General features: G+C 34.4%; 1 protein-coding gene across 1 annotated transcript in view; it reads left to right on the top strand.

Annotated features, from left to right (window-relative positions):
* Positions 1–27968, top strand: part of LOC129269432 (CD109 antigen-like) — a 54406-nt gene that overhangs the window by 10184 nt on the left and 16254 nt on the right. The window contains exons 4-18 of the mRNA XM_064106083.1: positions 556–684; positions 5152–5191; positions 5953–6037; positions 6779–6872; positions 7221–7487; positions 8011–8190; positions 8731–8913; positions 11900–11962; positions 12957–13148; positions 13873–14022; positions 14334–14462; positions 17692–17806; positions 24603–24717; positions 26295–26412; positions 27810–27923. Coding sequence (XP_063962153.1) covers positions 556–684; positions 5152–5191; positions 5953–6037; positions 6779–6872; positions 7221–7487; positions 8011–8190; positions 8731–8913; positions 11900–11962; positions 12957–13148; positions 13873–14022; positions 14334–14462; positions 17692–17806; positions 24603–24717; positions 26295–26412; positions 27810–27923 — 1974 coding nt within the window. The remainder of the gene's footprint in view (positions 1–555; positions 685–5151; positions 5192–5952; positions 6038–6778; positions 6873–7220; positions 7488–8010; positions 8191–8730; positions 8914–11899; positions 11963–12956; positions 13149–13872; positions 14023–14333; positions 14463–17691; positions 17807–24602; positions 24718–26294; positions 26413–27809; positions 27924–27968) is intronic.

Below are 27968 nucleotides of genomic sequence, written 5' to 3'. Positions count from 1 at the left end.
TCTACATTAAATCAAGTGCTTGATTGGAGCATTGTTGATCAATTTGACAAACTGTATATAATTTTAAAGATTAGTACCTGCTTTTTATACTTAATAATAAAAGTATCGAAATTTATTTCGGCTGACTTATGGCTTGTGAGACAAACACATGTGATCATTAGACAAATGATCACATTACCTCCTTTTTTACATGTACTAGAAATGATTGATCTAAATGAATGGCAATTAGGTCAAAGCTTGATTAACTTTATATGTACAAGTATCATAATCTCAATTGATTGGTCATCATACTACTGTCTTCTAATAAGGATCTTCTCTCTGAAATATGAGTATTTTTTTTTACTGATATATCTTTTTGGGAAAATGGCACCAAAATTGTGGAACAACCTACCTCATAAGAACAGATTTCAATAGATTCAAATCTGTGTTAAAACAAACTTTTTTTAAGAAGCACATGTATTAATAGCTCTGTACAAACTTAAAACAAATCTTCCGCACTCATATTATGCATCTCTAAAGAACTGATCCTGATTATTATTTTCTTCTTACATACAGGATGGTAATGGTAATGCGATTAATCAGATGATAGACAAGATGCCCAATAAGAATGGAATCCTCTCTGAAGAGATGGTGATGTCTGACAACCCTGTTCTAGGTGACTGGATGATCAAAGTAGAAGCAGAGGTAAGCTCTTTGCCTGTCTCATCATCTCGCTCTCTCTCTGTGTATATTTTCTTCTTTTTACGATCCAATCTTATTTCTAAGTTTATTGCTTTCTATGTATACTTAATTGCTTGTTTAGTAGTCTATTTGCTTTTGTTTCTGAATTCAAATAATACTAAGTATGGTTACATATAGTATACAGATGGATCTATAACATTATGATTACTATAGCAGTAATGTATTCAAAGTGATATAAGTTTATTCAAACCAATCAAGTGATATCATACAAATATTTGGTACAAAGGTTGGCAAAGAGGATATAATTTGAAAGGTTTGGGATCCCATAGAAGCAGAGCTTGTGAAAGGGACCCCTTGATGATAAATGAAAACAGGAGACTGCCATCTTGAGTGGAATTGATGGTGGCCTTATCAAAGAAAGTGCTTTGAACCCTGTGCCAGAGATAACATGCTAGAGTCTATGCATGTAGAAATGTACATTTACATGTAGCCTGAAGTCAACAGCAGAATCGCTTGAAGCATTTAATAATTATTAGGTGGTCTGTCATGAATATGACAGATCACCTATTATATTCGTCAGAATTTACTTTATTTATTTTTATTGCCAAATTTTGTTCCCACTTTATCTCAAAATCGGGCTTGTCAAATTTCTTGATTTTCATGTCATGTATGGAAATTATTATGGAATCGCGAAACGAAACTTTTCAAGGTTATCAAATCATGATGACGTCATCTAGGCGCCATTTTGTAAAAATGAATTATTGATCATATCACCGCAACTAATCATAAAAAATCATCCATATTTGCATCATATCAAGTTCAGGTGACAGGTCATCAGGACATGTCATCAGAGGTCATGCAAAGGTCACGACGCGCAGGTACGCGCGCGTCAAAATTTAAAAATTCCCCAAATCAACCGTGGTCAAGTTTGGGTACGTTTCAGGTCATTTTGAGCATGTCAAGAATTTGCGCGCGCACAGGTATGCGTGCGCGTTCTTGCACCTACCATCGGTATGCATCTTCGAGTCATCATTTATTTTATGTCTGTCCATTGTCCATTAGCTTCTGATTAATTTGATACCTCATTCAGCCTCTTACGACCAATAATACGGGAATGCGCGTCCATTCAAATTTGCATTACACGCGCGTGCAAACTCGCAAAATAAGTCATAAGTGGGCAAAAATATGCCTATATAAAATTCACTGTAGCTCTTCAGGGAGTCCGTTGACCCCCAATTTTTTTTTCCTATTCGAATAGAGTACGAAAAGGAGATATGATTTCATGCCACATTTGACCCTTAAAAACATCGTGACGTCATCAAAATGGCGTCGGAACTAAAAATTAACGTTTTCTGTTTCATGATGTCACCACACTCATGTAAATTGATTCTAATTCCGTAAATATTGGTTATTTCTCGCCAAATTTTCAATATCTTTTAGCTTAGAATGTACCCTTTAGACAATATGTCCATTGTATCATTTTAAAGCTTGTGCTATTCTCAAAACTAGAACTTGTAGAGGTTTGTCATCATGCCAATTTTCTACTTGCAAAAATTTACATTGACAATATGTTTCCTGTTTTGCATTTGCCGTCTGTCGGAAACATTGTGGTCGACTGGATAACGCACCTGACTAGTAAAGCAGGGGTCGGTGGTTCAAACCTTGCCTGCCTTTTTTTTTTTTCCTTTTTAGGTGGTCTGTCATGAATATGACAGATCACCTATTGTATTCGTCAGAATTTACTTTATTTATTTTTATTGCCAAATTTTGTTCCCACTTTATCTCAAAATCGGGCTTGTCAAATTTCTTGATTTTCATGTTATGTATGGAAATTATTATGGAATCGCGAAACGAAACTTTTCAAGGTTATCAAATCATGATGACGTCATCTAGGCGCCATTTTGTAAAAATGAATTATTGATCATATCACCGCAACTAATCATAAAAAATCATCCATATTTGCATCATATCAAGTTCAGGTGACAGGTCATCAGGACATGTCATCAGAGGTCATGCAAAGGTCACGACGCGCACGTACGCGCGCGTCAAAATTTAAAAATTCCCCAAATCAACCGTGGTCAAGTTTGGGTACGTTTCAGGTCATTTTGAGCATGTCAAGAATTTGCGCGCGCACAGGTATGCGTGCGCGTTCTTGCACCTACCATCGGTATGCATCTTCGAGTCATCATTTATTTTATGTCTGTCCATTGTCCATTAGCTTCTGATTAATTTGATACCTCATTCAGCCTCTTACGACCAATAATACGGGAATGCGCGTCCATTCAAATTTGCATTACACGCGCGTGCAAACTCGCAAAATAAGTCATAAGTGGGCAAAAATATGCCTATATAAAATTCACTGTAGCTCTTCAGGGAGTCCGTTGACCCCCTACTTTTCCTCACTCTTGGATATAGTCAAAATATCATCTGGAGATTGCGTAATAACGTCAAAATTACGTTAGAAGTGAAAATTAAACTTTTTCGCAATTACGTCAATGTATTTATGCATATTTGACCATATCTTCGTTATTACTAGTCAATCTTCTCTCAAATTTTGATATGATGTAGTGAAAACAATCCTCTACAAATAATGTGTGAATGATTTTCACTTTCAACCACAGCATTAGTGTGTTATTACCTGTTTAAGTTTTTGTAAATTTTTTCTGGACCTAATTTTTGAGAATTTTTTTATGAAAATGCTTTATTAATCAATTGTACGGTCTTGCTGAAAATATCAAGCCCACTTGCTTTGCATTTTTTTATGTAGGACATTTTTTTTAATATTGCCGGAACTTTTTAAGGGGTAGTTTTAACATTGTAAAACATCATTTATGCATTGAAACGCTATTTGGTTGATTAATTTCATTCTAGACATTTTGCGGAAAATCCTGGATTTTTTTCTATTTGGTTATTTTTTCTAAATATAACATATAACAAATTTTCAGATACCTTCTGTGAAATTAAAAATAGTGCAATTTAGTAAAATACTAATTTTCCCGAAATTTTGCGGGAAAATTGCCAGTATTTGAATCTTTTACCTGACTTTTTTCAGTAAAATCATCAAGAAAGAATTTTCAAGTAAATGTTAAAGTCATACACAATTAATAAATGGATATTGAAAATTCTTGACGGAAAATATTATGTGAAATGTTTAGGAATTTGCAGAAATTTTGCAAATATTTCCCCTAAAAAAATTCTACTTAATTCTTTTATCAAATAAACCACTGATGATGAGTTTTGAAGTGAATGCTGTGAAAATGTATCATTGCGAAACTTCTCATTAAAAATAATTGAAATTTAGCAGAAATTTTGAATAAAAATATTTAAGATATTTTAGTTTTCAAAAAGTATCACCTAAGAATTTTCAAGCACTCTGTGAAATTGATACCCACTGACATTGTGGAAATTCTTGCTTGAAATCTTAAAAGAAAAATTGCTGACAGTAGAAAGAAATTTAAAAAAGATTTTGCATAAAAAATATGAAACTGTCCATTAAAAATTAACTGCTCTGAAAATGAAGGCGCCTTTTATTGCGCAATTTTGGAAAGCCAATTTCGGTAAATCGTCTGAAATTTTTGAGGAGTTTTTAAGGCATTTTACGTGCTCCAAACTTAATTTTGTATTTACCGTATTGCATTATCACCACCATCATTATAATCATCACGGTTGTCATCACCACATTAATAATCACATTTAGCAATGGTCAAAATGCATTCCTATGATGTCTATGATCAAGTTTATCAATCATATCTAAATGATTCATTTCATACAACATTAGCCGACACTGAATGAAAAATCATGACAGACCACCTAATTCGTCCTCATGACGAATTAAAATCTAGTTTAAAATCCTTTTTGTTGAATATTTGAACTGATTTGATCTGTTCATACATCCACACAAGCAAACATTATTTTATCTTTATTTTTATTATTTTTATACCCCCCATCCCTTTGCACCTTGGGATAGTTTACTAGATAGATGTGCATAATTAATGTGTTTTTTTTTATTATCATTATCATTAAGTAAATAATGACTTAAGTTCAATCAATTTATCTATCAAGTAATGTATATTCTCATCGTCAAATTTTGTTCATTTTGAAGTACTCATTTTGTCAATTTCATCATCAAATTTTATATTCATTAATGTCAATTTCATCAAATTTTTGTATATTCATTTTATTGTATTTATTAAGTCAAATCACCATTAACCTATCCATTTTATCATATTTATTTTGTCAATTAACTAAATTTTATCATCAAATTTTATACATCAATTTTATAGGATACAGTATATTTAAAAGTAAATTTTAGTGTGTTCTGATAATCATAATGAGCAAGATGAATGTTTTACGATTTGCTCCATGTATCTCATTTATATGAACAATCTTTCGAGCTATTTCACTCAAAATGTAGATTTTTTTTCATTTCTGATGAAGTCTTATGATATGTCTATCACATCTTCTTTCTAGGGTCAAACCAAGGAATACACTTTCAAGATTGATGAATATGGTAAGAAAACTATATAAAGCATTTGTGGTCTTAATACTATAAATCACCCTAAACATTTATTATGTTTGAGAAAGTCTCAAATCGACGAGAAAGCCTTGTCAATCTGGCGCTGCGCAGCGGCTGCAGGGCTCCACGATAAATTGGGCAAAAAAAAATATTTTTAGAGCATTTCTATTTCAGATTTAATTTCAAACAAAAAAAATATGGATTTTAATTTTTTCATTTTTATCCTATGGGATATTCAATTAAATCTGACTTGACAGTGTCTAGTGTGCAAATCATTCTTTCATTGTAGTTAGTGGGTGCTAGTATTCAAGCGATTTTCCATCAACACTGATTCTCCCTCATTTCAAGCCCACCCACTTGATTGACCCAGGAAGCAAAGGTCATCTTGGAGTCTATGCAGTGCATGTCTGAACCAGGTCATGTCCCGCCTAGGAATGTATGTGCATGTAAATTTTATGTATCATGCCAAACATTTTTTTTTTTTGGGGGGAGGGGCTATTTTCACAGCTTGCTGCCTGATTCTGCAAGATAATAATAGCTTGAACAATGAAATGGGATTATCCTTATTTAGTTTTCAGGGCTCTTGTGATCACCCCTGAGCCCCAATTTGATTTGTTCCCTGCTATATATGAGCATTATGATGTACAGTATATATTTACAACAATATTTATTTTTAAAACGGTATTAAGCACATTGCAACAATGATTTTTTTCCTGATGAATCCATCTGTTTCTATTCCTTTTCTCTTTTATTAGTACTGCCAAAGTTTGAAGTTTCCATTCAGGCACCTACATTCTTTGATCCATCAGATGAGGTTATTTCTGTTAAATATATTGCCAAGTAAGTATTGCCCTACATCATAGTCCCCAAATTTTTCATTTTTAAAAAGAAAGTTCTGTGTTCATTGAAATTCTATATACATGTACATACATGTATGTGCATGGACCTCCATAAATATATGGCAATGCAATTATAGCAAAATCTGTTGTAAATTATGTAACTTACCTTAAACAGGTCACTGCAAATAAGTTTGATTGAGATTTTCTACCGATGCATGGTTGTGTTATTTGGGATATTGCTTTGTGTATTTGATGTTTTGTTGGATTTTGATAAAATAAAATATTTTTGAGGGGCCCCATAAGTGTTTTGGGTGCTTTGAAGTTCCATGTTCTTTCCAAATCCTTTGAACTTTTTAAGTTTCTGTATTACCCAAATTGGGGACCAGATTAGTGACATTGTGGGTTTTGTTACAGATTTGGACAATTTTTCTTCCTAGTACAGTCAAACTTATAGCGACAACCTGCTTAACAAAAATTCAGTTTTCCCTTAATAGTATCCCCATCGAAACATGAATTACAAGAAGCTGTCCTGAAAGATGGTCTTTCACAGTATCTCCGGTACATGCATATGTAGTCTCTAATTGCTCTACAATATTCAATTTGCATTAAACATGCAATATTTCTGTATAAATACATACAATGCTAGGTGAACTCTTTGCCCTCCTCTTAGAGAATGGAATCTCACCTAAATTAAAATATGTGCCATGAATAAATTCATATGTGATAAATAATTCTATTGCAGATACACATTTGGGAAGCCAGTAGAAGGGACTCTGTCGGTAGGTGTGAAATTGCGATACCAGCCCAACTCAAGACAGTTGCAAAGAAGAATACAGGTAAATATACCTAATGAAATGATGGTATAGGTGTTTGGATGGTATGATCAATGATGGTCATTTGTAAGTGTAATTGGATGGTATGAACCAGGCAAATAATACATTAACTTCAATGGGGCTATTTATTTATCAACGAGGTCATATCTTTCATATCATATCAAATTATAGCTGTCTAAATAACAGAGTATTGTACCACGTAGAAGGGTTTACTGCTAAAATAATGCAGCATACAGAGGGTTTACGGGTCAATGCAGGAAGAGTTAATATTGTCCAAAATAGTAATGTTCATAGTAATTATGATCATGATCGTGTGAGTAAACCATCACATTCTTTTCTCCTTTGTGACAGATATCTCCTAATACTGTAGAAACAGAAATTAACTTCAAAACCAGCGAGCTTCTCGACCTCAAGAGACAACACCTATTTGATAGCCAGCTATCTTGGTATGAGAATGAGATGTTAGTATTCACGGCCAATGTAACCGAGACCCTGACAGGTATTATGCAGCAAGCTGATGAAGCCACCATCTTCTACCACTCCAGACCTATCAAAGTCGTATTCCAGGAGTCTATCAGCCGCTCTACATTCAAGCCAGGGCTGCCTTATCGTGTCTATGTAAGTAATTCAATTCAGTACAATTTAAAATGGTGAGCAAACATGTTTCATTCACCATTGCACATGAAAAGCAGCTGCAGCGGGAACTTTCAAATCTTCCAAAATTTTACTGCCAGGAACCTAAGGTGTCTCCTGCATAGTGTACACAAAAACAGCCAAGAAAACCTGCATGGGGTACCTCATGTCTCATTAGCTTTGTACACAAAATGTTACTGAACTCTATTGCTGTTTAGTTTAGACCATGTTTTGAAGAGCCTTTATGTGTTGGCTCATTTGGTATAGCGTCTGTCTCACAACCGGAGGTCGAGAGTTCAAACAGACCTAAAGACGTTAAAAGATGGGAGTTTCTGCTACCGTTTGCCTTTCAACGATTAAAGGGATAGAGCCTCGTCGATCTGGCGCTGCACAGCGGCTGCTAGGCCCACGATCAATTGGGCAAAGCAAATTTTCTGAGTATTTCATTTCATGTCTATTTCGAACAATTACATATGGATTTTTATCGTCTCTTTCATCTTTATTTCAGCTGGTTGTCACCCGTCAGGATGGTTCTCCTTTGACGGAAGAGGAACGTCAACGAGGTCTTAAACTGGATGTTTGCAGGGGTAATGACTGCATTCAAGAGAATCTTGTCATAGACCAACAAGCCGGTGTTGCAGAGACTACCATAGCCTCATCCAACAAAGAAACATCCATCCAACTTTGGGTATGTTGAATAAAATGTGGAGCTAGTTATTATCGATCCAGTTATTATTTCAATATACATGCATCAATACTTTGCTATAAGCTGTTTGATTCCACTTCCCAAGTCTTTTCATTGACCAGTTGCAGAAGCAGCATCCCTTGAAACTGATATGACTAATGTGATGATTTCTATTATAAACCTGTAGCTTGGAATTTCAATACAGCTGTAAATCATGCGTGGCCCTTCTTATAACTGCCCCCTTGATCTCTGATTTTTTTTTCTTATCTGAATCTCATACCTTTCCCCCTCAATCTTTCAAGTGATGAAAGGGGAAAAAAGAAAGTGGAAAGAAAAGGAAGAAAGAAAATATTATAGATGGCAAGAAAAGAGATGTTCATGTAGCTTTCCATGTATCTGTTGAATAGCACTATTTTTTTTCATATTTTAATGAATCGTTCTCTTATCATCTGCCCTTCTCATATAAAAATACCCCAGTGGAACCAGGCTACTGGTAATGATTTGATTGTTTTTATCAATATCCCTGATTTGATCTGTGTACAGGCGGAATACAGAGGAGTCTCACAGAACAGGGTGAGTTACGGGACACAATACGACCGTCAGTACAATCCAGTGGATCTCCCAGCTGGCTCCTACATGGTTACTGCCTCAAAGTATCTTCAGAGGTCGAATTCTCCAAGTAATACCTACATCCAAGTCAGTCCAGACAATCCTGATGCACTTAGGGTAAGTCATTCGTAAAGCCGCTCTCACACTCGTGCCATTGTTGAGGGTTGGTCATTATGGTTGATGACTAGAGTGACCCTCTTGACCATGTTTGACTGTGGTACTTCTACAGAACAGCCGTATTGGGCTGTAATGCAGCCATCATAGATCGTTTCAGTCAGAACTAGAATTATTGAAGAATCATGATGTCACTGGCTGTCCGTAGAGACATTCGATTTTTATGTCATATACAGAGATGCCAACCGTTACGTTTTTGCCGTATTTGTTACGATTTTTCACCCAAAATACGGCGTTACTTTTTTTCTTTGTAAAATACGTTTTCTTAAAATTTCGATCGTGTATAATATGCATTGTGTTTAGCTAGCTGGGTGTTTAAGGTGAGTGTGCATTACGATAGGTAGTGCGGTAATGAATTACGCATAAAAAATCCCCAATGTGGTGGTGCTTTGTGCAGGGCATAAATTAAGGTATACCATAAAATTAATCGACGGCCAGGCCGTCGATGCCCCTATAACTGGCCGTGATGCCTTTACAAAAAGTGATCAATTCAAGGCCAAAAAGGCCATGCCCTTTTTTCTACCTGGCCGACCTGCCCTTTTTCAAAACTGGTCATGCCCTTTCTCAGTGTAAGATTAAAGTTTACAAAGTTCTCCCATATTTCACAAGCAAAAATACAGAAGAGAGAGAGAAAAAAACAAAGTTAAAACCTAACTCAGATCAATTCAAACTGCAAGCCATTTTCCGTGATTTTCTGGGATCTACACACAGACACACAGACACACGCAAAGTTAGCATACAGTGTACATGTACCAGCTGCCGCACGTGGCTTGGCCTGCCTGCCTGTGTGGTGTGCGGGACAGTGTGGCAGGCTTGCATGATCGTAGGAGATTTGCAAACTCTGAATCAAAGTGAACAATCTCACATGATTAACAGTTTTTCCAACAAAATAATCACAAAATCGGCAGGACATTTTTATAATTACATATATATGGATCCTCAGATTAATGATTTGGTGATGTAGTCGTAGGAGCAAGTTATCGAGTTTTCATTACTAGATCGGTCTAGTTGTTTCCCCGAGTTGTTTCAGCTTTTGTTTTGAGTGAAATTGAGTTTTATTGGCCCGAATTCACAAAGGTGGTTTTTGCAGAAACCATGGTTTCAACCGTGGGTTGTATTGATTTTGCGATTCACAAAGGTGGTTTCAAATGAAACCATGGTTTCAACCGTGGGTTTTCGGCATGATTTTGAGTCAACTGTTTTAGGTGGTTTCAAACCGTGGGTTTTAGAAAAACCATGGTTTTTTAAAAACCATGGTTTCTAAAACCCACGGTTTCTGAAAACCATGGTTTCAAACGAAACCACCTTTGTGAATTCGGGCCATCGTGTTCGCCCCGATAACAAGAAGACAAGACAATGGGAAGAGAGATGGTGTGATGCCGCGATGTTCATTTGATTAAAGTTTGACAATGTTTCACTTTGAAATTTTATTCGTTTCTAAAACATTTTAGTTTTCTAACAATTTTAAAAATATTATAAAAAGACAAATATCAGTAAGATTTTTGTTAGATGATTACATTTGTTTTGTTTGCTTGAAGCTTGAATTTTTTTTCCACTTTAATTCTTTCTTCATTTCTTTCTTTATTGCTTTCTTTCGTTCATTTTCTTTCTTTTCTATCTTTTTTTCTTCATCCTTTCTTCTATCCTTCTTGCTTGCTTTTTTGTTCTATCTTATTTCAAATCTTTCCTAGCTTTCTTTCCTGATCCTTTCTCTCTCTCTGTTCATTTTTTGTTCTTCCCTTCCTTTCTTTTCTTTCCTTTTATTTCCTTTCTTCTTTCTTTCCTTATTTTTTTGGTTCCCTTTCTCTCCTCTTCTCTTTTCATTCTTTCTGTCATTCCCTCTTTCTTCTTTTCTTTCATTCTTTTCTTGCTTTCACTCTCTCTTTCGCTTCAGTCTTTCCTTCCTTTTCTTTTCCTTTCCCTTATTCTTTCTTATCTTCCTTCCTGATTTTTTCTCTTTCTTTTTCTTTTTCCATTCCTTCTTTCTCCATCCTATCTTTTCTAAATTCCCTTTTCCATTCCATCTATATTTATTTCTTATTATTTCCTAGCTTTCCTTCCTTTTTTCTGTATTCATTTATTTTCTTAATTCTTTCCTTCTTTACATGTCCCTCATTTTTTTTCTTTCTTTCTTTCTCTTATTTTTTCTTTCATTTCTTAAAATTGTCTTTGCATCCTTTTCCCTTCCTATCCCTTTTCTTTTTCTTTCTCTCCTATTATTTTCTTTCTTTTTTATTCTTTCCTTCCTCTCTTTCATCCTTTATTTCATTCTTTTTCCTTTTTGCTATTCCCTTCCTCCCTCCCTTCCTGTTTTCTTCTTTCTTTTTCTCAAGGAATGAAAAAAAAATTTCTTTCCTTCATTCATCCTCCATGTTTTTTCTTTTCCTTTTTTTTGTTCAAACATTCATTCATCATCCCTTCCTTTCTTTTTCTTTCCTTTTTTCTGTTTTATTCATTTCAAATAATGAAGGAAACCTTTCTTCTTTCCTTTATTTCTTTCATCCTTCTTTTATTCTAACTTTCTTTCTTTTTTCCTTCATTTTCTTTAATTAATTTTTTCTTTGTTTCTTCTTTTATAATTATTTTCAGTGGTTCCCTTTTTTTATTTTGTGCCACGGTTCGGTTGTTTTGCTTCGTTATATTTTACAAAATACTTTTTTTTAAATCAAAATACTGTTTTTTTCCTCTCAGAATACTGTTTTTGCTTTTTGGAGGTTGGCATCTCTGCATATACGCTCTACAAGAACCAAATAGTGTTTTTTATTATTATTATATTTTTTTAAAGGATTTTCTATGTATTTGCTGTAAATGTACATAATTATGTAACATTGCTGGAAAATTGGTTTTTGGCATGATTATTAATAATCATCCCAATCAGTTTATTAATGTCATCATATTCACTTCTGTATTTCCTTCATCTTATTTTTAGATTGGTTCTATGGCTTCATTCAATGTTCAATCAACCATAGTTCCAGGAAAGCTCACTTATCAGGTAAGAGGAAGTGTATTTTTTTTAAATAATGGCCAAATTTAATGCAATAATATTGATTAATTAACGCTCTGTTACTTTCTCCTCTGATTTTTCTTGAATTAAGATCCAAATATCCACTGCTAATTTATGTGCGATATTGAAGCAAGAAATATAATGCAGTAGCACAGACAAAGTTTTGTTACTATTATGAGTATTATTGTATTGATATTTGAATGAGAGAGGAAATTTCTGTTGGAATGATACATGCTGAATTTTTTCAATTATTAATGTATCGTATTGCTTTAATGCCTGTAAGGATGTGACTGTTTAAAATCGCTGAAATTACTCATTTTCATAATAAATTTTTGTACCAAATATGATATGAAAATTATGCATAAGTAAAGAAGGGGTAAAAATTTTAGTATCAAATTCAAGTTGCTCAGAAAGTTTGGTTAAGATTTGATACAATGCCCTTACATAGAAAGGTATGGCTTAAAAGCAATTTTCTTGTATTTTTGAGACATTTTCTTCACCAAATCTCTAAATAGTATGAAGATTGATACAAGCATTGCTGAAGTAATCCCTAAAGAGTGGAAAAAGTGCATACATTATATGCAGGCATGCCATAATCTGATTAACTGGGGTAATATTGCTTAGAACTGTAACTGTCATCCTGATATTTGAGCACTATAGAAGGCAGAATGCTATTAGTATCAATATTGTGTGCACATATCTCTGACAGGCCTTGTTTTTATTGGTCATAATATGTAATGATTCACATACTGTTTGATCTCAAATCAGGGAAGAGACTGCTCTTTCTATTAATGTCCAATTGAAACTAAAATATATTTAATGATTGTGATATCTGTCTTTCACAATGATTTTTTTTTTCCTGAAATGCATTGAATATCTCTTTGTTTTTATTTTTTCTATTAATTTAGATCATATCTTTTTTTTTTTTTTTTTCTGAGACGCATTGAATATCTCTTTTTTTCTATTTTTTCTATTGATTTAGATCATATCTCGTGGGAATATCTTGGTCTCTGAAACTATCTCTGGCCTTACAGGACCAGAATATGTCATCGAAAAACAAATAACAGCAGAGATGTCCCCTAAGAGCAAACTCATTGTTTATTTCCTGACTGACTCTGGAGAGGTGGTCCTTGACAGTCTTGAGTTTGTAGTCAATGTGGTCTTTCATAACCCGGTGAGAACCAGTTTGAACTCCTTGAAACCAGAAGAAACCCAGAATATCTGTGTTTCTCATTAAGCAATCCAATAAGCCCATTTGTTTTATTTACCTATCAATTTGGTATATTGCTTTATTGAAAATGAGACAGGTTGTTCAGAAAGTAATATTGTAATGTTTGGAGCAGAAAATTACATAGAAATATGAGCAAATATGTCATTTCAATTATTAAAGGCTTTTTCAAGTAAGATGCCGAACAGAGATATGCTTGATTGCATGTACCCCAAGAGAGGAGCAGTTGATTAGATGTAATGCAATAAAAATATGTATTACATTATGCAGCAGAGAGGCTTTTACACCAAGAAGTTTAATGAATTGTTACTAGATTGCAATCATTTTTTTTTCAAGGCTACTTCCATTAATCAAAGTATATTGTGGGCGCATCATGGTCTAGTGGTTCTGACGCTTGCCTTTCAAAGAGAGGGTCGTGGGTTCGAATCCTTGCCATGGCGCGTTTTCCTTCAGCAATAAATCTATCCACTCTGTGCTGCACTTGACCCAGGTGAGGTGAATGGTACCCAGCAGGATTAATTCCTTGCATGCATTGAGCACCTGTGATGGTAGCTCAAGCTAAAGCCGGGGTAATAATAGCAGCACTTAGTATCCTCAGGCAAAAGGCGGTTTATAAATCCAGCTAATATTATTATTATTATTATTATATGTAATATTTGTTATTCTGTAGGTGAGTGCTAGCTTCAGTAAGAAGATGGGAGAACCTGGCGACCGTGTAAGCTTTGATGTAGAAACCACTCCTGGAGCCTTTGTAGGAGTCCTAGCTATCGATAGGAGTGTCCAACTCTTGGCTGATGGCAATGACATCACCCATAACCAGGTAGGAAATAAAATCTAGGAATCAATTGTATATATCTTAGCTATTTATAGGCAATATAATGTTATTTGAATAATTTTATGTGTCCTAGCCTTCGATAGGCTTGTCTAACTCTTGGCTGATGGCAATTAAATCACTCATCAGGTAGGCACTAGAATGTCCTAGGAATCCTTTGTAGAAGTTTTTTTAATGTGCACTTCAGTTGGATTAAACTTCTCGTTATTTTTCCAATGATGTAAATTTGTTTTTAACTACCAATATGGTATTTAAATGACTTATTTTCTATTTTTCAATTTATGTTTTGGTTTTATTAGGTATTGGAGTCTGTTGGGCGGTTTGACACAACACCAGATAATTCCTGGGGTTATAATCCCTTCTTTGACTTTGCCTTCTGTTTCATCCCATATCCTACAAGTGGAATCAATGCTGGTGAAATTCTAAGGGTGAGTATTTGATAAGTGATTATCTTTTTATCAGATTTAATTTCTTACAGTATTTTTTCCCCACCTTAAAGAAGAATGTAAATTTCATGTTTTTGATTGCATTTCACAGTCAATTTGTAGAAGGAGATCTGATGTATATCATGTTCCCATTGATGCAAGGTGGAAATGTCTTTACATTCACTGTATGTGAAATGTTTGTGATCATAAACTTGGTCAAAGCATCATGTTCATCAAATCATAACAACTAGTCTTGGTCTCTGTTCCCCTTCCTCCATATTTGATCTGACATGGAATTTGATTGGTTCTACTGTGTCCATTTTGTGGTCAAGGATGTTCTTTTCGCTCATCAATGTAATTCTTCATGCTGGCCTGCTCTTTTTTTTTTGCCTTTTCGATGGAATCTTCATTAGAATTCTGGGAATAACTATATCCTTTCTTCCTACATGTGACCAAACAACTTCATTATTCTCTTTCTTTTGATTGTTGTAGAGTTGTTGTTTGTTGACAGGTGGAAGGAATCATTTGATCATTTTCTAAGGATGGAAAATATGATGTTGATGATGATGATGATGATGATGTTAAAGATAATGATAGCAATGATAATGATAATAACAACTTTATTTTGTCTGAAAATTCAAGCATTTACCCTCATCACTTCCAAATGATAATATTGATAATCCATTTGTTATGTTTACCTTGTATGTGCTATGTGTACATGTATCTTATGCACAATTTGTTGTTATTCTTTTGAACCTTGACTATAATGAGCTCTGCAATGTTTATACAGCATTGTTTTTTTTTCTTTCAAAAGTCAACATATTCAGTGACTGCACTGAAATTTTTATTTCATATTGCTTTGTTTCACATTTTGATTTCTCCTCCTGGACTTGAGCCTTGTCTCTTTCTCACTGTTTTGATATTTTCATTAAAAAACTTTGCCTCATACTACCTCAGAATGCAGGCATCGTGTACATTACAGATGGAAATATGATCTACATAGAACAACCCTTTTGGGATTATGAATTTGTTGCTTTTGCAGCAGCCCCTGATGCAGCCCTAGGTAAATGTATGCCGTGTTAACGGACCCTGTGTGTTCTCTTCTATAACCAATATCTCCATCTTACATTTTCATATTCATATTTGGCATGCACATTTTTCACATATAGTAGCTTTATCATCTAGTGGCTTTGCACCTTTGCGCCTAATTTTGGTGTGAGCTTGTACATATAGACCTTGACACATATTCAGGAGCTTAATTTTTGCATTAAGGTGTATGATCATGCAGAACATTTACATCCTAGGAATCAAATGAAATGCGTATTCTAGAGAATATATGATTCCTGACTAATATTCAAGTTAATATACAAGGATTAAGTCTAGTTTTTGCACGGATAAGCCACTTACCTAAATCACATTCAGTCAATACTCAGCAGGCTACTACAAAGAAATAAGCTTTGTGTAGTTCAGTTAAGTAATTATAGTTGGAGTTCTTAACAAGAAACATTGTGATATTACATTGTAAAAAAAAAAAAAAAAAAAAAATACACTGGCTTCATTGTAATTCTTTGCCGCTTAGTATGATTATTTTTTTTTAATACAAAAACCTGTACTATTTAATCAAGACTACATGAGATGAGTCTCCTTAAGAGGCTTAGATTTGAATTAAATACATAACCAAATTCTTGAATTTATTACAGACATTGGATTTAAATTGTTAGTGGTATTGTGTGAGAGTAAAATTCTTACTTGAATAATTTTATTGAGTCACTTATTGAATTAAATACCTGCCTTTACGTTGAATTTTTATCCTTAAGTTTTCATCCATTTCTGGCAAGATCTGGAAAGCCAGCTCTTTTTTTTTAGTTCAAATAAAGACCAGGGGCCCGTTGCAGAAAGAGTTGCAGTCAATCGCAAAAAAAAAACACGGCTGATTGATTACAAGAATGTTGAAATAATATTCATGACAAAATTAGATGTAATTGTGGAAATTAAAGTCCCTTATAGGAATCAAAGTAACAAAAAACATGGCTGATTGATTACAAAAATGTTGAAATAATATTCATGACAACATTAGATGTAATTGTCGAAATAAAAGTCCCTTATAGGAATCAAAGGAACAAAAACACGGCTGATTGATTACAAGAATGTTGAAATAATATTCATGAAAACATTATATGTGATTGGAGAAATAAATGTCCCTTATCGGAATTAATGTAATTAAAAAAAACAGTACTGAACTTTAATAAGATACTGAATGTTGAAGCAATGTTCAGGACAACATTTGATTTAATTTTATTTTTTTTGCGGAAATAAATGTCCCTAATTGAAATCAAAGAAAAAAAACACTGTGGATCATGAGACAGTGAATGTTGAAACAATGTTCAACAACACTGTTTAATGTGACGATAGAAATAGACATGCAGTTTCACATTGCTTTCTAAATGGTCATGTTGACAGACAAAAATGTATTAAAAAATACATAGCCTTGATAGATTTCTAGCGATGCGCATGTATATTCTATACGAACACCAATTACAATCTCAGCTTACTCATATATTTTCACAGATCACAATACTATTTAAAAGGTTATACACCAATATCATTCCTTTTGGATCCAGCAACATGGAATGAAATTTACATATCAAGGCATGGCCTTTATGGATACATTCTAAAATCATGTTGATGTGGGGAATTGTGGAAAGAAGGATTATCGGAGGGATGATTTGGACAGTCTCCAGAAATTGTCATATGGAGAAGATACACTATGCAGTCAATGTCAGTAAAGTGCAAGGCTATGTTTGTGTGAGTTTGCACATGTGTATTACTTATTTAAATCTGTTCAGGTATACATTTCGTTTGCATCAATGGATATCTACGGTTTCTTTTTACAGAAGTGACTCAGTCTTGACGTTCATCCATCAGATTCCGGCATTGTGTGAAGGAAAGCTAATGTGACCCGCCACTTATGAACCCCAACACTTGTTTTGTCTCGTGTTATTTATTTTTTTTAGAGAATACATGTAATGATTTCTTTGTATATTTTTCATATATATTTATATATCAATCGGAAGAGCAAATGAATGTTATAATGGCTACAGTATTTCTTAACTAATCAACCTAAGAATTCCCCCTTGTTACGTATAATGTAATATACCTAGGTTTCAAATGGAACCACTAGGTCCGAGTGTCCAGCTTTTTAATAACAATGTCCTTCCTTATGTATTTCCAGAATGCAGGTATGATTTATATAACAGATGGCAATGTTGTTTACGTGGGAAGGCCTTGGTTACGAGATCACGTCCCGGTTTTTGCGGCTGCTGGGGGTTTCGGTAACGCAGGAGCAGGTAAAAATATGCTGCATCTTGGTTTGCATATTGATAGTTTGGCCTTTACAGCTTGGAAATGCATTGTTAATGCTACCTCTAGGCTACCAGTAGCTTCATTAGTAAAAGAATAGCCATGCTCTTTGTATGAACTGCTTTATCATCTATCGAACATTAGAGACAAACAACTCTTGTAATGTAACTACTATCTCTCTGATTTTACAATCCCTCTGTAAAGATTGTGTTTCTTCTTTGTACATGTTTGGGTGCATCATACAAGCCGTTACAGAGATACCTGATTCGCAGGGATGTAGTCGAGGCTGGTACTTTCGAGTTCTAGGGCGCCGGAGGATTCCTTCTCCCACAGACTTTGTGCATGTGACTTGGAGCAAGGTCATCAACATGTGGCCTCGGGGCCACCCTTGACTACACCCCTGCTGATTTGTTCTTGGAAAGCTACCGTTATTCCCTTTTTTATCTGAACTTTGCATGATTCAGCCCTGCCATGCTACCTTAAAAGGACAAGTCCACTCCAACAAAAAGTTGATTTGAATAAAAAGAGAAAAATCCAACAAGCATAACACTGAAAATTTCATCAAAATCGGATATAAAATAAGAAAGTTATGACACTTTAAAGTTTCGCTTAATTTCACAAAACACTTATATGCACATCCTGGCTGGTATGCAAATGAGGAGACTTTGACGTCATCCACTCACTATTTCTTTTGTATTTTATTATATGAAATATTCTAATTTTCTCATTGTCAAGTGATACAACGATTAATTCCTCCCTGAACATGTGGAATTAGCATTGTTTAATACTATATGGTTCAGTCAAGTTGGTCCTTATTGTCAAATCTATAAAAAATGAAATATTGTATAATTCAAACATTAAAAAACAAGAGAAATAGTGAGTGATGGACTGACTCATCTAGTTGTGCATATCACTGATTTGTGAAAAATAAGCGAAACTTTAAAATGTCATATTTTTCTTATTTTACATCCTATTTTGATGAAATTTTCAGCACTATGCTAGTTTGATTTTTCTCTATTCAAGTCGGCATTTTCCTGGGGTGGACTTGACCTTTAATGCATGCATTGAACCTCTTTCCTGCTCCAGGCATGCTATTACAGAAAAATTAAGTTATGAAGCTTATCCACTGCCAGTAGCAGTGGCATCAATCATTCTATTCATCAAACCATCATTTCCTGGACTGGTCACTGGTGAAAACCCCAATAAATCCAATACTGTTTGCATTTCCCATGTTTTAGGCCATACGCCGTTTAGAACAAGCAAAATTGTGACCTTTTAATGAGAAAAGTCCTCCTTTGTTTAGGGTGTTTTTGTTTTTGTTTTTACTTATTGAAATAGAGGATGGTGTTTTCATCATATTGTTCATTTCTCTTGATATGAATTGCCTAGTAACTTCTAACTTTGAGATGTTTTATAGACTTTCTCATATAGCAAGTTAATTTTGTACTGATGACCCTATCCAATGCTGAAGAAAGTCTCCGGAGATTGACTTTGAAGCAAGGCATGATTTCAAAAAAGACTTTGCAAACTTCTTCATTTTTTTTTGTTTTTAATAATTATTGGAATTTCTTTTCTTTTTGTTTGTCAAAAGAACAGATGTTTCCTGCTAGAGGTTGTCCTTGCTTATTCATTATTTGACATTCCAAGAGGAATCACAACATTCCTAGAATTATCATTACCAAATCACCCCACCATCTCTTACACTCCAATATTTGGAACTTTCTTAAAATGGTAAATTTGCTACTTGGTTGGAATTCACCTGTTCTCCCATTTGAGAAAGATTTGTAATCAAACACAATCAAATACAACCTGAATTTCCACCAATCAGACGTGTGCATTTTGGATTTTTCATTGATTGATAATAAAAACATGCAAAATGAATATGTTAATGCCAGGTACGTTGAGACTGAATGCCATTTTTATGTACAAAGTGAGATGTATACATGTACATGTATGATGAAGTGCTATTCACTGTACAATGTGAATTGACCTAAAATAGCAATCATCTATTGTTTGTCGGTCAATGGGTATTATTCTAGATTACATAGCAATGGAAATGATGCTAGCAAAATGTTATAACCATCTAGCAACCTGTACTGACCGCACAGAAACGCTGTTAGTATCAACAATGCGCTAACAGTGGCCCTGGTACAACAGGTAATGTGGCAGCGATGCCTGATGTTACAAAAATGCATTACTTACACATTGAAAACATTAAATGTTTTGACTTCACAAGCCAAAAGATGTGACTGAGCTTACTGTTACCACTCTGCTAGGCCAACAACGTTTCTGTGTGGCCGACACTGGAATATTGTGGGCAAGCTTTTGTCCGCTCCTGTGAACTTTGTCGATAGATCAGTCACATGTTTTCCATTGTGCTGCCAGATGTCTTGGTATCACTGGACCATAGATATAGGTGACAGTGATCCTGTTGAGTGTGGGTATTTAGATCTTTAACCAAATTGATTCTTTCACCTTTCCTGCGATGGTCATTGATAAGCCAGGACACCACCCCAGGCAGCTTGATCTCCTGTGTTAAGGGCATAATCAGCCAGAAAGCTTACAGTGTGGGGTTTTTTATTCTTGCATGCAGAATGCCGGTATTATTTACATATCCGATGGCAATTTGGTATACCAGGATGAAGTGTATCGGTGGTACGCAGATGATGTTTTTCTGGAGGCAGTTCCTGCTCGAAAGCAAGGTAATTTCCAATTACAATGAGCTCATCTGAATGAAGGTCTACATGCATCATGGTTCATCTCATTGTTTGGTGCCAAACTTCAGCTAATTCATATATGTACAGTTGTGCTCAAAAGTTAGTGAACCCCACCACAAAATGCTCAAAAGCAACGTAACTCCAATTAAATTGAGCTCATCTTATTGAAGGTCTACATTCATCATGGTTCATCTCATTGTTTTGTGCCAACTTTCAGCTAATTTATACATGTACAGTTGTGCTCAAAAGTTGGCGAACCCCACCACAAAATGCACTCCCTCATGCTGAGTGTCAAATGAGGACATCGCTACAATGTTCGGCAAGCCCATAGAAACAAACCTTATTTAATGTAATGTTTTATCACCTGAGTTAAAAATTAAATTCCTAAAACATGGCAGAACTTGAACACATTAAATATATCCATTTTCTGGTGTGGTTTGCTAACTTTTGAGCACCACTGTATCTTGTGAGATGTTGCTTTGCTTTTAAAGGCTTCCTTTTTCATTCATCAATTTTATATTTCTTCTTTGATTTCTCTTTTCTTTCTTCAAAGACATTGGTTTGTCATTAAAATGTTAACTGTCAATCCTGGCTATTTGTCTCACATGGTCACCAATATTTCAATCTTACATATTTAATAGTCCTTGAAATGTGTCAAATTAAGGAAATATTCATGTGGATTTGTAATGTGAAGAACAATAATGTTGATCATTTTCTATTATATACACAGAGGCTTGATACACCAAAAACTAACATTCAACCCTTAGTTTTGCAGGAATAGTCATGACTTTCAGCATATATTGGCAAGATTTTTTTTTAAAGATACCTTGAAGGATCCTCCTGAATGCATGAATGAATCATCCAACATTTGTGTTCAAGAAATCAACGACCATCGTCGAACATGTCCGCCTCGTCGTTGACTTTCATCCCCCATGATTCTGTTTCATGCTTCTAGGCCGGACAGCAGCAGTTCTGATGGGAGAAAAGCAAAAAAGGCATTCAATTCCATTTTACAAAGGTTTATAAAGACTGTTATCAGTCCCACACTTAACTGGTACCAAATCCATTCTATGCCTGTTTACAGAATGCAGGGATCATTTACATATCAGATGGAAATTTGGTGTATGAACAAGTGCCCGACTGGTCCTTCTTCGACTTCATGCCACAAGAAGATGCAGCATTCCCCGCCGCCGCTCTCCCTGGCCCAGGTAGTTGTGTGTTCGCACCAGACTCAGAATATATCTTCTTTCAGATAGAACTATTAAAGAGACAAGTCTTTATCATGTGGGATACCCTATACATGTATTAATTCCTAGGCATCCCTTTTCCATCTAAGCAACCTTGTACATTTTTTGAACCTCTATACATGCACTTATCATGTGTTTACCTATCATTCTGAGTTCTATGAATCTGTATTCTGTACCATTGTTTGTGTTTGATATGGTTTGAAATAAATACTATACTATACTATTTCAAAGCTCAATGGGTTAGGCTGCACTTTTCTCAAAAAGCAATTACTGTTTTCATGAATACTTTATATTTTCAATATCTTTAATTGGATAAGAAACCTTGCCTAGTCTCCTATCACTCCTTAGGTATGGAACCTATAATGCCCCCAATCACATGACCTCACCATAAAAAAGCTAGTTTGCCTTTTGATTTGCAAGTCATGATTCTAGCATGACAAAACTGAATGAATACACCCAGATTTAAAATGTTCTGATTAAAATTCTATATTAGGCATTAGAACACCGAATTGGACTCTCCTCCCCTGCCTTTAGATCTCAACCTAATCCCTATATACTGTAAATGAGCAATGCATAGTGATTACAGCAGAGTATAATGGTTCTCTGTATAAAACCTACGATTGGCTACGATTTGAAATAAATTTGTCCTTTACTCCAAAGGAAGGGCTTGCAATCATCCAAAATTGTTATCTTTCAGTTAATTTGAACCTCAAATAAAAAAATACTTTTCATTCACATTTTCTGAAAATCGTGAACCAGTCATGGTGGTGGACTTTTTGGCCCGATTTCACAAAGGTGGTTTTTTAAACCATCGGTTGAACCCTTGGTTTATGTAGATTTCCTGATTATTATTATTTACCGCGTATACTAAAAAGTGTCCAATGCTGATGCGTGCATTTGTCACAATGCGCCATTTTATTCATGAGTCCACTGTTTGAAGAGTGGACTCTTTTATTCAAAACAGTGGACTCGTTAATAAAATAGCGTGGATAACCACGGCAACAGGCATCAATTTGGCGCACTGACAAAAGCGCGCATCAGCATTTGACATTTTTTAATATACACAGTAAATAAGCATAATTTATACAGAAAATCTGCATTAACCATGTGTTCAACCGATGGTTTTAAAAACCACCTTTGTGAATTCGGGCCTTTATGTTTATTTGAATGGCATACCACTTTGCTTGGCTTGTATTCGTTGGTGTGATTGATGTTACAGTGTTCATTGTCCATGTAGCTGTATTTTTGTTTCATATTTTGTTCTTAAAAATTATAATTCATGCATCGGGAGAATCACAATGGGTTTTTACAAGATATTTAAAATGTGTATAAGCAAAAGATTTTTTAAATACATGAAGATAAAAAGAATATATGAATAATAATATACATAAATAATTAATCATTTAAATACAATTGTAGATATTTTGATAATTGTGGCCACTTGGCTTTAAAAAAATAATTGTAGTTATTCCTGTCTGAGAGTTGCAATAGAATTGATGATAAGATGCTGAGTCAGTGTTTTTTTTTTCTATCTATAACTGGGACAATGTTACTAACTGCATTTAAAAAACCAATCTCATTATTTTATGCTGTCAATATACATGTATGTATCACCTTTTTTTTCATCCTATATGTCTGCACATTTGTAGTTCTCTTATAGAAAATGATACATAGTTTAGTCTTTCTTGGTTTTCTTGTGTAGACAAAAGTATGACATATCAAGCATTTTGTTGCATCTTTTTTTAATTTTGATAATGTTATGGATATCATAGAATCAGTCACAAAATCTTGATGGCCAATTTGAGAGAGGTGCCTGAAAAAGTTAAATTTTTATATACATGTGACTATGGAGATACGTACATGGTATTAAAATGGTGGGGGGCATGTTTCCCTGTGACATAAAAATCCTTCATTTTGCTTGCTTGCCCATCTTTTGTATTTTCTAAATATAACCTTATATTTTTGTGGGTTTTGTTTGCATGTATGGTTGCAAATTAATAAAATGCATTTTGTGTGTGTCTTTGTTTGTATCTGTTACTTGCAATAACATCATAAAATAAAAGTTCAGTTTAATGTTATAACCTTTAATGTACATGCTATGTTATATGTCTTCTTTGTACATATTTTTTTTTTAAACCTAGTAAAACAGTGTGAAGATTCTTTCTGCCTTTGTTTGTTATTATCAATGATACTTTCGTGAGCTTTCTTATATTCTTGCAATCCGAGCACTTTAAACTCAGTATTCATTATTAGTGTCTTATGCATGCATTGTGCTTAATTACATGTTTGTTATGTTTCTTTGCATTGCCATCATACAATATACTTTCTTTATGTATATATATATTCATTTATAACATGAAAATATTTTGTGGGTATCTTGAAATATACAAAAGTGCTGAAAGAATTTCTTATGGGTCATAATTACTAATGATTACATTAAGCATGCTTAAATCACATCACTTTAGAAAAAAAATTATATTTACAGTATGTTAATTTACACATGTACAGCAGGCTTAATCATGAAAATTGTAAGGGGAAATTGTTTATGCAAGTGGGGGGGGGGGGGCTGATTGTTGTCTAAAAGAAAGTATTGACTTTAGTATAATAGTATTGTACTTGTACATATAGTAAGTGATCTATTTCGGGAGACCGAGGGTGGGGGAAGTTTTAGGATTATAATGCTAATTTGAGGTATATTTTTATATTGTTGCTTGTAGTAGTAGTAGTCGTAGTGTAGTAGTAGCAGCAGTAGTATTAGTCAGTTGAAGAACTCAATGCTTATTTATTTTCTTGGCTTATCATTTTTTTTTCTGGTCTAGCTGATGCAAATGCTGAATCAGGTGTCGGCAGAAAGAATGAGGTAGGGCCTGTACCAGAGAAAAAGGTCCGTAAAGAATTCCCTGAGACTTGGTTGTGGGTGGACACAGAAGCAGAGTAAGTCTTTTCAGCTGCTTTATTCATTAAACAGATTGTTTATATAAATTATATTCCAATACATGTACCTGTTGCCTAGTAGAGTGGTCCCTGTGTACAAAGCTTATGGGAATCACAGAATTCTGTTGTCGATGGGTTAAAGAAATTTATCACTTCGCATCTTCAAACTTTTTAAAAGAAATTGAACATTGAATCGTTAGTATCTATTCAACTATTTGAAAGACGTGACCAGTGGCTCCGCTCGAATCAATCAAGTCAATTGATTCAACTCTTTTCATTCACATTCTTGAATTATAAAGGGAAAATAACAGCTTTATATGAAATGTAGATCTAGAGCAGTATCACAATATTAATAGAGCAACTTCTACCCATGTTTACAATCTACCGCTATTTCATTGCATGGTAGGTTTCAAATTTCTGACTTCTTTTGTTACGCATGTAGTTTGAAGACACAGAACAATTTACATTTTGAAAAAATAAAGGATTTGAAAGAGGTCTAGAATAAGTGTTGACTATCTTTGTCAATATTTTGGACCTGGTGAAGGATTCGGAAGAGGTCTAGAATAAGAGCCATCTACCTGTGTCAATATTTTTGGCATTGATTTCTTTTTAAGTAGCTACTTATGTACTTCGTGATCGCCACTTACCTCTTTTGGTTAGTATTCACAAACTGGGTCCGTGCAGCAAACAACTGTAAATAGACCTGAGGTGGCTTGCAGTTAAGTGTACATCTTCATCAAAGTAGTTTGAGGTCTGACGAGTTCTGCCCGAGACCACCTTTTGACGTGTGGTCGGGTTGCTTAAAGGGCAAAGGAACCCGCAGCCTTAATAGCCCCACCTCTAGTCCTCACCTACTCATACCTGGCCAGGTTTATTACCCATAATGTAACTTTCTCAGCAGTGTAGTCTTGTAATATACATGTAGGCCCATTTGAAGAACACTCCTGGAAGGTGTTTCACAAAGATTAAGTCACACTTAGTCGCCCTTAAATGCTGACACGTACATGATATGCAACGCGCAATCTTATTGATCAATACGCGGTCGTGTGCATCCTCTTGGCATGATCTGACGAATGTGGTCATGCCTTTTATACTGCATGCAACTAGGCATTAAGTGCAACTCTAAATCATACTTAAATCTTTGTGAAACACCCCCAGTTTACTCCTCAATACATTTATATACATTTAATTCCTCTACACAAATAAAGTTATAGGCCATTGTATCCTCTGTATATTATCTCAAAGGGTACATTTTAAGACTAGCTATTGATTATACATAGTCAGTGAGAGACAACAGAGAGTGTTGGTCAGTTTGCACACTGTTAAACATGCTATTTATTTCTTTACTCTGTTGTGTAGGCCTTGGTCTGACCTCTGATATTCAATCAGTTTAAAACTTCTGCATAGAGCTGGATTAGAAATGCATGTCTCAACACCCATGTCAATATGTCTAGTCTTGTTGGCAGGTTTATATTGCACCGCATTTGCCATTTCAAAGTTGAAATAATGCTTATTACTATCATTTGAGTGATAAATCATGTACTTTTATGTTTGTTGTCTTATTCATGTACATGTAGCTCTGCAGGCCGCGTTTCGATCGATACCACATTCCCCGATACTATCACATCCTGGGTTGGAACAGCTATTTCAATGGATGCTGAAAATGGATTGGGAGTGACACATAATGCTTCTCGAGTAAGATTTTCATTCAACTATATAAATTTACAAAATTGTACATTTTGCACAATACCCCCACTCATTGAATGATTGATGTGGATAAAAAGATGAAATTAAAAGATGACAGAAGGGAGGAAGAAATCATGGTATATGAATTCAGTGATGTAAGTAGTTTGTTTAATTTGTTCATACATACTTAAACAGGTTCACAAGATCATCGATATAATTAATGTTTTGCATCTTGGTCCTGGAAATGGGGATAAATGAATAAATGAATTAGATGAACACATGTGAGCTGATATAGGCAATGAATTTGGCACAACTCAATATATCTTCTTCATTCAACCTTGGACATATTTACCTCATAAATATCAATTGTGATAAAACACGTCTTTTCATTTTAATTGAGTGCTCATATTCTTTTAGGGGAGTATACATTATGCAATTTTCTTGATACGCAAAGTTAATTCACCCGTCCAAAATAAGGCACATATCTATAAAAAAAAGTGTTCCTATACTAGGTAGCTGTTAGGTACCTTATCACAGTTCATATCTATTTCTATGCTGCATGCAATGTTTATATAACTTTTTAATGCTAGAATTAGAGGATTTGGAATGAAAGTTCATGCAGGATTTCCACTAAAATTGGCTAGTTATAGGACAAGTTCACTCCAACAAAAAGTTTATTTGAATAAAAAGAGAAACGTCGAACAAGCATAACACTGAAAATATCATCAAATTCTGATGTTACATGTAAATAAGAAAGTTATGAAATTTTCTAGTTCGCTTAATTTCACAAAATAGTTATGTACACTTCCCAGTAGGTATGCAATGAAGGAACTGATGACATCACTCACTATTTCTTTTGTAATTTGTTATATGAAATATTATAATTTTCTGATTATCCTGTGAAACAAAGGTTTATTTCTCTCTGAACATGTGGAGTTAATATTGTTTAAAATTTTATAGTTCAGTCAAGTTGGTCCTTATTGTCAAATCTGTAAAAATTGAAATATTGTACAATTCAAACAATAATTTAAAAAAGAAATAGTGAGGGACATCATCAATTCTCTCATTTGCATGTGACTAAATTGTAGGTATAACTATTTTGTGAAAAATAAGCGAAAATTTAAAATGTCATAACTTTCTTATTTTACATCTGATTTTGATGAAATTTTCAGCATTATGCTTGTCTGATGTTTCTCTTTTGATTCAAAGTGTCAAAAAATTTTAATAAACCTACTAATGATCACAGCATTGCATAAATAATAAATGTATATTGAGCAAGAATTTAAGTTTAATTACAATCATTATACTGATAGTATATGAAACACAAGCCTAAAAAATATAACAGTTAAAGCTCATACTTTTACTAAATTTCAATGAGAATGATTGTTTAACTTTTTGTTTGACAGGCTACTGTTTTCAAGGAGTTCTTTATTTCCTTGAACTTGCCATACTCAGTGATCAGGGGTGAGAAGTTTGTTTTAGAGGCCAACATCTTTAACTACCTGAAGAACAATATCTCGGTAAGTCTCTCATAAAAGCATGGAACCATCTGATCTCAAACAATT

The sequence above is a fragment of the Lytechinus pictus genome, chromosome 10 (assembly GCF_037042905.1).
Source record: "Lytechinus pictus isolate F3 Inbred chromosome 10, Lp3.0, whole genome shotgun sequence".
Classification (NCBI taxonomy): domain Eukaryota; kingdom Metazoa; phylum Echinodermata; class Echinoidea; order Temnopleuroida; family Toxopneustidae; genus Lytechinus; species Lytechinus pictus.
The sequence above is the reverse complement of the archived record's forward strand: the minus strand, read 5'-3'. Positions and strand labels throughout refer to the sequence as shown.